General features: G+C 44.9%; 1 protein-coding gene across 4 annotated transcripts in view; it reads left to right on the plus strand.

Moving 5' to 3' along the window:
* LOC106585934 (sprouty-related, EVH1 domain-containing protein 2) overlaps positions 1 to 9,654 on the plus strand; it is a 31,356-nt gene extending 21,702 nt beyond the window's left edge. For 2 of the 4 annotated variants that reach the window (XM_014172684.3, XM_014172704.3), the window contains exons 5-6: positions 4,135 to 4,329; positions 4,606 to 9,654. In XM_014172684.3, the coding sequence (XP_014028159.1) occupies positions 4,135 to 4,329; positions 4,606 to 5,322 (912 nt within the window). In that variant the 3' untranslated portion in view covers positions 5,323 to 9,654. The remainder of the gene's footprint in view (positions 1 to 4,134; positions 4,330 to 4,605) is intronic. The other 2 variants (XM_014172699.3, XM_014172711.3) reach the window with 1 other exon arrangement.
* The last annotated feature ends 311 nt before the right edge of the window (positions 9,655 to 9,965 follow it).

The raw sequence follows: 9,965 nt of genomic DNA on the forward strand, positions 1-9,965 counted from the left end.
CTCCATCCCAACTGCTGCTGCCTGACCCACTGTAATGTTCCCAGCCTACACACAGTTAGCTATCCTAGCAGACATGCTAACCCTTTACTACCACTGTACACTGACTACACACTGTTAGCTATCCGAGCGGACATGCTAACCCTTTTACTACCACTACACACTGACTACACACTGCTAGCTAACCTAGCAGACATGCTAACCCTTTACTACCACTGTACACTGACTACACACTGTTAGCTAGTCTAGCGTACATGCTAACCCTTTACTACCACTGTACACGGACTAGACACTGTTAGCTAGCCTAGCGGACATGCTAACCCTTTACTACCACTGTACACTGACTACACACTGTTAGCTAGCCTAGCGGACATGCTAATATGTTACTTATTTATCAAGCAGACACACGAACACTTAAAGGGACACTGAGATTTAGGTTGTTTTTCTACTTACCCAAAGTCTCTGCGTGCAGTTTGGAGATTATTGAAGTAAGCATATCGCTAGTTTAGGACAATGTCGAAGGTGCGTAAAGATGTCGGAATTCAGATATGACGGCATGGTTTTAACGCTATCCATGGAGCTTTTAAACATACGGTGCCGCAACATGGTTCAATGTTTCAATAAATCAGCACTGTGAACTTTTTCAAGTTTCTGATATCGCCAGTGTCTTGGAGCTTAAATTGGGATCATGTATACTGTGCTCATGACGATACAAAAAGAAGAGTAGGCCTAACACAGAGTTAACAAGGCATTTGTGGTAAGTGCATGGATCTTTTATATACCTTCGCCATTCCTGGAAGTCTCCCATTACAGTAGCCAGCTCCTCTCAAAAGCATGGAAACTTTATAACTGAACCAAAGCTGGGTGGTTGGTCATTTAGTCTTACAAAAAGCTATACATAGTAAAGAATATATTATACATGTGGTTATTTTACTGATAATCATAAGAAATGTGATTCTATCCCCTTCTCTGTCCCGTTGTCACATAGAGATGTATAGATATCAGAACATTGTATGATTACCATTGTGGTGTCTGTGAGCGCCATTGAGACCGATAAAACTTTGCGATCACGGGAAAGAGAATGACGTGGATAGAAGATCAGTCAAAGTCACACATTTACTATGTTTAGCTTTGTAAGACTATAAGTTTGAGTAGTTGGAAGATCTATTTCCCTGCTTTTGAGAGGTGCTGGCTACTGTACCGGGAGACTTCCAGAAATTGCTCTAAGCTAACGATATGTGATCGTTAATAATCTCCAAACGGCACACAGAGACATAAAAATGGTTTTCAATGAGCTCGTCTGACTCTGGTTAAGTAGAAAAATGACCTAAATCTAGAAATCTCGCATTATCCCTGTAAGCTAGCAGACATGCTAACACATAACTAAACATGCTAAAACGTGATGCTGACAAGACTACCAAACTCAAGAGAAAAGACGCTACTAAAGCACACAACTAAGAAATGGTTAAGTACTACACTACTACTTAAAGAAACTGAGATGGGCCTTCACTGCTACACAACTTTATCCACTCAACATTAATAATAGCGACCTGATGATACTAGGCCAATGAATCCGTCCATTGTAACTCATTTGCTTTCCTCTTGTCTGGCGTACCTAGCCTTTATCCTAAACCTGATAGTGATGGGAAGTCCAGGTCCTTACACTCGCTTCCCCTCTTTCTCTTCCTTTTTTCCCTCCTTCTCCCTTCCCGATGGCATCAAAGAGGAAAAGGGCCTAGCGTGTCGTTTCCACAGGATGTCCAGTCAGAGGGAAGAGGGCCCGTCAGTAATCCGTCACTGCCTCCCTGTTTACATAGCTGGCCCTACTTAGAAAAAGCAGGTCTGCTCAAGGGAACGCTTCAATTCGCCTTGGTTGCTGCCCCCCCCTGTTTTTTTTATTTTTTATTTTGGAATCTAGCCTCATTCCCCTGTGGCCCAGAGAGCTAGCCTGAAGGAGGGGGAAGGTCACATTGTATTAGATAGGATCTGTCTTTTTTGAAAAGCCTGAGGGAACTGAAGTCCAGGGCACAGATGGAGGGGAGAGGACAATGACAAATGACCTTTACCCCCCCCAGGCGCTAGAACAATATTAGTCAAAGAGTAAATAAGACACGCCCTGGGATGATGCAATACTTCCTCCTCTTTTTGGAAGGTCTGGTGTGACTGGTGAGATTTGGACAGACTGTTGGAATGTCTCCCTTTGGGGCTTGTGGGGGGATGTTTAACAAGGATGCAGGAGGCTCAAATGCCTCACACTGTGTGTGTGTGTAGGCTTACCCTTTTGGACATCAGGGTCTTTTTGAATGGGCTGCTGGTGAGTAGACTGTCCACTCTGTAGTGTCGATGAGGCCGAGGGTAGTTTTAGAATCGCCAGCTGCCGCGAGTTCCATTCCTGTGTCTGGTCTGGAGGCTAAATTGATAATTAGCTCAGCCACAAATACACCCCTCCCCCCTCCCCAACCACAGAAATCATTCCAAGCACAGGAACACACATGCACACACACTTACAAATATATCCCTTACATATGCGCGCACACACAAACACACTCACAATTAGACCCTGTCGCACACATCCCCCAACCGGCCCCACAGTAATCACACTTAGCACAACACACACACACACAGCTCCTACCATTTGGCTTTTCCTGTGCTCTAGGGCACAGTGGCTACAAGCTGGCTGTGTGTGTGTGTGTGTGTGTGTGTGTGTGTGTGTGTGTGTGTGTGTGTGTGTGTGTGTGTGTGTGTGTGTGTGTGTGTGTGTGTTACTCTGTAATTACATCAAAGGGCTCCTGCCCCCCACCAGATGCAGCCCCTTGCCTTAATCTCCAGTCTTTATTCACCTCCATTCACACCCAAACCAAGAGATGATGAAAATCTTCAAACAAGGCAGAGGTATGCCTTTGAAATCAGACGCTGCGCCACACACCTCTCCCCAAGCAACACGCCTGGTGGACTTCCGTGGCTTTTGTGATGAACATGGGTAATTTATCCCTTTTACATTCCATAGGTCTTGTGCTATGAGTGCTCTAGAGCATTTCTTTCTCTCTCTTATTATTATTTTCCCTCGAGAAAGCCTCGCTGTCGGAGTAAATATCTGAACAGGGTCTGTGTTTGTAATCATCTCCATCAGACGGGCCCCGGTTTGCCTCCTAAAGAACTTTTCTCAACCTTAACCAAGCTCTTGGCATCGCCCGAGGAAGGGATACCACTTTTAGCTTTGGCCGGGCTCGCCAAAGCCCTCTATAGCAAGAGAGGCTGTCTGTCCCATAAACCTGGGACTAAGAAACCAGAAACCGTCCAAAGTGAATGAGAGTGGACGAGAGAGGTGGTGCTCTCATTTTGATATCATATGCCGTGGCCTGATTCCCTCTCGGATTCCCTCTCGTATGATTACCCGCTGACTAGTGGTCCTCTGGCACGCAGTGTTGCGGTGAGGCGAACGAGGGAACCGAGTTAGCTCAAAAGCATGCCCACACCCCCACATGAAAGAGGTGCCCCGCGTCGGCCTCAACTGGTGACGCAATCGACCACACTCCTGGTCTTGCTCGATGCTAAAGGGGCTGTAAGTCTCCTAGCTGGAATTAATTTAACCTACCCTCAATATAAAAAAAGGAGTCTTCAGAACCATTTTTACCACTCTTTTGTTCTTGAAGGCATCATTTTTTTGGGAGGCGTGGGGGGTTGTTGGTTAATTGCATACAGAAGTAGGGAGATTTTGACTCTGAGCCATGACACACTTTTACCTTAGCAAATGCCCACTGAGCACGTGCCATGTGCAGGTCGGTTTGTTGGTCTCTGTGTAAAGGGCCGATGGGAGTCTGCTTCCAGCACGGGTTCTCGTGTCCAATCAAGGTTGTCTTTATCTCACCATCTCCAAAATTAGTGGTAGCGTTCATTACATCGCTAAGCGTAGCCAAACACAATGTGCCAGAAAGCAGTGATGTTTTCTAATGGGAAGCTTGGTCGGATATTCCTTGTGTAGTCGTGGGTCGTGTTCATTAGACATCAAGTGGAAGAAAATGGACAAACGGGAGGGGCTATCTAGAGCTGTCCAATAAGAAATGCAAAACGTCTGTTGCGTGCCCTGATGAACAGGACCCTGTCCTGACTCGTGTTTGGTTTGGTCTTGTCTCTCAGAATGCCACCGACAGCTCGTCCAACTCCTCCCACTCCCAGAAGAAGGAGCCCCTGCAGCTGCAGACCCTGGCCCCGCCCAGCTTCTGCGAGCCGCGCCGCCACAACTGCATCCTGGGCCACTTCTACGACCAGCACCGGCCCTCGGACCACTACTTCCTGGATCAGGTGGGTGGCTGGGGGACGACAGTGGCGAAGGTGGGTCACCAAAACTTGGATCTTTAAAAAAAAATCATATGTGTTGGAGCTAGGGGCTTGCGGCTATATTCTTTACTACAATGGATAGGTGGGAGGGACAGAAGGAATGAGTGTTTTTGAAGTATAAACTATGGTACTAGTGTGATAATGTATTTCAAGTTGGGCCTGGAAGTTACCTGCTTGTTGGAAGACATGTTCAGATGCCCCATGTTTAGTTTTGTAGTTTGTAGACTGGTCTGTGTAGTTCTCATCTTTTTTTGCTCTCCATCTCTGCAGTCGGTTCCCATGTTCCCACGCCACGTCCGCTTCCAGGTGGAGGAGGAGGAGATTGTGCGCATCAACCCTCGCGAGCGGACCTGGCTGACTGGGTACGAGGACTACCGGCACGCCACCGCCACGCGCAACAAACTCATCCAGCACCCCGAGAACGCCGACGCCTACGTGCACTTCGCCAAGAGCGAGCCGCCCAAGCACGACTACACCTACCCTTACCCCCTGGGCCTTGATCCCCACCAGCATGCAAGGGACCCCAAGATAGGCTGTGTGGACCGACTTGGTGGGGGCGGCCTTATCGGGGGACACAGGGCGGTGGTCACAGCCCAGCCCCGCACCCTCCAGCTCAAGGTCAAGCGGCGGAAGGAAGACGGCGAGCGCTCGCGCTGCGTCTACTGCCGGGACATGTTCAACCACGAGGAAAACAGGCGCGGGCGGTGCCAGGAGGCGCCGGACCCCATCCAAACGTGCATCCATCGGGTCAGCTTCATGTGGTGCGCGGACAGCCTGCTCTACCACTGCATGTCGGACCCAGAGGGCGACTACTCGGACCCGTGCTCGTGCGACACCAGCGACGAGCGCTTCTGCCTGCGCTGGCTGGCCCTGGTTGGGCTGTCGCTGCTGGCCCCCTGCATGTGCTGCTACGCCCCCCTGCGTGCTTGCTACCGCTGCGGGGTGGCCTGCCACTGCTGCGGGGGCAAGCACAAAGCTGTGGGCTGAGGGCCAGGAGGTGCCAGGGGGGAGAGGGAGAGTAGAACAGAGACCCATGGAAGGGACTGGACCGGAAGAGGGTGGCCCCGCTATTCTTTTGTTTTGTGTTTTTGCTGTTGTGTCTCTCGGCCAAATTCCAGATGGGAAAACAATTGGCTTGTCCCGATTCTTTTCAAAATGGAAATTTCTCTCGTGGAAAGAAAGAGAAAAAAGAAGTTTCCTATTGTTTTTTTATTTTTTTATTTTTATAGGGGTACCCTGCCTACGGCTTCCACGTCCTTGCATTACAAAGACTAAAACAATGAATATTCATATATAAATATATATAAACAGGTACTTTATATTTTTACACTCATGTGTTTTAAAGGCTTGAATATTTTTATTTTTATCAGTGTTTTGTGTGAGGTCAGTGTGAGCGTTGTTTTCTGAGGGGGGCACTCACTTTGTTCCCCTCGCATGGCTCACCACCAATCACAGATCAAGCTGGTTCCCGCCTGTAAAGCAGAGGCACTTAAATCAAGGGTGTGTCCTAAATGGTACCTTATTCCTTATAAAGTGCACTACTTTTGATCATAGCCCAATGGGCCCTAGTCTAATGTAGTGCAATATATAGGTAATAGAGTGCCATGTGGGATGCAGCCCATCTGTGATCACGTCTGCCCCTCCCAGCCAATGAAACAAAAGAAAAGGCAAACGTTTAACCAGTGTTTCCTCATTCTGCACCTTGACTACTCCTGACCTAGCCTGTTCCCAGATCAATTAGACCTGAGTCCAGGCTACCCCTGACTATACAGATTTAAAAAAAAAAAATAAAAATTATACCTAATATCAATGAATGTCAGTGGAGACACGCTTGGAAAAAAAACCTGAAAGTACCATTCTACTGCTTAGTCAAATTAGACTGAATGTATTGTGGATTCGACCCAGAACAGAATCTAAACTGGGTCAGGGGTACTTGGGTATTGGATGGGGAAACCCTGCTTCAGACACTTCATCTGTAGGGTTGTGTGTGTCTGTGTGACTTCCTATGTGCAAAAGTCTGGAAAATGGTATGGGCAACAATGTATCCCTGATTGCTATTGTTGTGACTTCAACTAAAAGCCAAAATGACAAAATAAGCTGCAGCATTTATATAGACTATCGAAATTAGTCATTTTTTTGAAAGATAATAATCCTCAATCAACTGTTTATTACAGTGGAGGAGAACAAGCCTTAGGTGACTTTTTATTCAGTTGATGTTTGATGATAATCTTTTGATAAAGTTATTTATTTGCCTTACTAAATTTAGACACCAGCCTAGGGGGTTAAGAGGAAGGGAACGGTCCCATTTGTAAACTAAACACAGCCAAGAGGGGAAGAGGAGGGGTTTTTTGTCACCTTTTGAGATGGATGATGTCGTTGTTCACACTACAGTGTCAATGGTGCTTTCTTTTGCATGTCTTTTTCTTTTGTCTTTCAAAAGGATACTCAACGAGGCTAACTGTCAGGGAATCGCTATCTATAGAGTTTTGCTAAACTTTAGCTCGAGATAAAGACAAACCGTTTTGATCTGGTTGCTCATCTTTCCCCACAAGGGTATAAGATTGTGGGTTCTCCAACGAAGGGACCTGCAGGCACACCTGATTCAACTAATCACCTAATTGTGTTCTTCAGTCTATACCATGATTAGCTGATACGGGTGCGTTACTGCAGGGCTGGAACGAAAGGCTGCACACCCAGTAGCTCTCCAAGACCAGAGTTGTGGAGAAGTGTTTAATCAATTCTTCTGTAGTCCAATAACTCCCTCTTCCTGGTCTTTTACTCAGTATTACATTACAGCCAATGGCAAGGGAGGAGGCTGTCTGTCAGCCAATCACATCAGTCAGGCAGATGGTGTCAAAATATATACACAAATGAAATGGACGCTACAGCATGCATATACATCAACATATGTACAGTTGAAGTCAGAAGTTTACATACACTTAGGTTGGAGTCATTAAAACTCGTTTTTCAACCACTCCACTCATTTCTTGTTAACAAACTAGTTTTGGCAAGTTGGTTAGGACTGCTTTGTCCATGACACAGTTAATTTCCCAACAATTGTTTACAGATAGATTATTTCACTTAAGAATTCACTGTATCACCATTCCAGTGGGTCAGAAGTTTACATACATTAAGTTGACTGTGCCTTTAAACAGCTTGGAAAATTCCAGAAAACGATGTCATGGCTTTAGAAGCTTCTGATAGGCTAATTGACATCATTTGAGTCAATTGGAGGTATACCTGTAGATGTATTTCAAGGCCTACCTTCAAAGTCAGTGCCTCTTTGCTTGACATCATGGGAAAATCAAAAGAAATCAGCCAAGACCTCAGAAAATAAATTGGAGACCTCCACAAGTCTGGTTCATCCTTGGGAGCAATTTCCAAACGCCTGAAGGTACCACGTTCATCTGTACAAACAATAGTACGCAAGTATAAACACCATGGGACCACGCAGCTGTCATACTGCTCAAGAAGGAGACACGTTCTGTCTCCTAGAGATGAATGTACTTTGGTGCGAAAAGTGCAAATCAATCCCAAAACAACAGCGAAGGACCTTGTTAAGATGCTGGAGGAAACAGGTACAAAAGTATCTATATCCACAGTAAAACGAGTCCTATATCGACATAACCTGAAAGGCCGCTCAGCAAGGAAGAAACCACTACTCTAAAACCGCCATAAAAATGCCAGACTACGGTTTGCAACTGCACATGGGGACAAAGATTGTACTTTTTGGAGAAATGTCGTCAGGTCTGATGAAACAAAAATAGAAATGTTTGGCCATAATGACCATTGCTATGTTTGGAGGGAAAAGGGGGAGGCTTGCAAGCCAAAGAACACCATCCCAACCGTGAAGCACGGGGGTGGCAGCATCATGTTGTGGGGGTGCTTTGCTGCAGGAGGGACTGGTGCACTTCACAAAATAGATGGCATCATGAGGGAGGAAAATTATGTGGATATATCGAAGCAACATCTCAAGACATCAGTCAGGAAGTTAAAGCTTGGTCGCAAATGGGTCTTCCAAATGAACAATGACCCCAAGCATACTTCCAAAGTTGTGGCAAAATGGCTTAAGGACAAAGTCAAGTTATTGGAGTGGCCATCACAAAGCCCTGACCTCAACCCTATAGAAAATTCAGGAGGAATCACCCAACTTATTGTGGGAACCTTGAGGAAGGCGAACCAAAACATTTGACCCAAGTTAAACAATTTAAAGGCAATGCTACCAAATACTAATTGAGTGTATGTAAACTTCTGACCAACTGGAATTGTGATAGTGAATTATAAGTGAAACAATCTGTCTGTAAACAATTGTTTGAAAAATTACTTGTGTAATGCACAAAGTAAATGTCCTAACCGACTTGCCAAAACTATAGTTTGTTAACAAGAAATTCGTGGAGTGATTGAAAACAAGTTTTAATGACTCCAACCTAAGTGTATGTAAACTTCTGACTTCAACTGTATGTATGGATGTATTGAAACAACAAAAACTAGCCTCAAATTTAAACCACCCTGTAACCTCACCTCGTGGGAGGAACATTGTTTGATATTTCCCTGTAGGCAGCACAACACTAATCAGAAAAACCTTATGAACAATATGCGCAAATTGCTGTGAAGTACCCGGTCTCAAGTCGCATCAACGTGGCAGAAAATACATCTTATGCTATCTATCACAGTCATACATTAACTAATCGTCATAACCATTCGGGTTCCGAGCAATGTCTGGAGTTAAATGGGTGATGGTATCATGGCGTTGCGGGTTCTGTACAAAAGCTGTCGTTGTGTCCATGTCTTTCTCTTTACCCTCTCTCTGCCTTTCTTCCTTCCCTTTTTCTGCTGTGTCCCCGTTTGTCAGCTTTGCAATACTGTTGCCATTCATTGTAGAGAAGATCCTAGTTTTATTTTTCTATCTGTGGTAAAAGAAAAGTTAACCAAAAGCAGTTTGTCTGTTTTGGTGCAGTGTCTAATTCCTGCACACATTTAACTATTAAAGGAAAGTGCCTGAAGCATCCTCTTCATCTATCTCATGTATACTTAGTATTTTTTTTTTTAATGTTTAAGGAAACAGTTAAATTGATTGTTCTCTGTTTTTTTTTACAATCTAAGTTTTTACCTCTGTAAAAAAAAGCTAAAATATATATGATATATATATATATCAAGTGTATGATGTACATTTTAAGTTCTATTTTTGTATTGTTTCCAATATGATCATCACGACTCTTTGCTTTTAAAAAGAAAAAATGAGAAAAGAGAAATTAACATCTGTATAAATGCCAATACATCATATGGAAACTAACAGAAGCATGGCCTGGATAGTAAGTACTTTTCCGTGTGTGCGTGTGTTCATTTCCACTGTATTTTACAGAGATGTGGTTTTGAGAGATTTAACCATGTTACAGTGGCATCTCATACAGCCTGTACATTTATCCCATATACATACCATCCATATAGTATTCCTATAGAACCTTTCAACAGTAGTTCAGTGTTGTTGCCCAGCACTTCCCTGTGTTGCATCTGTCTTTTAGGAGCATTGCGGGAGGCGGGGGGGAAGGGGCTGCTGATCGACCTCATGCTAATCGACCTCATGCTACTCAGCACTGTCCCATCCTGCTGCAACATGGTAATCCATACAC

Source organism: Salmo salar, chromosome 02 (genome assembly GCF_965601325.2).
Source record: "Salmo salar chromosome 02, fSalSal1, whole genome shotgun sequence".
In the NCBI taxonomy this organism is placed as follows: Eukaryota; Metazoa; Chordata; class Actinopteri; order Salmoniformes; family Salmonidae; genus Salmo; species Salmo salar.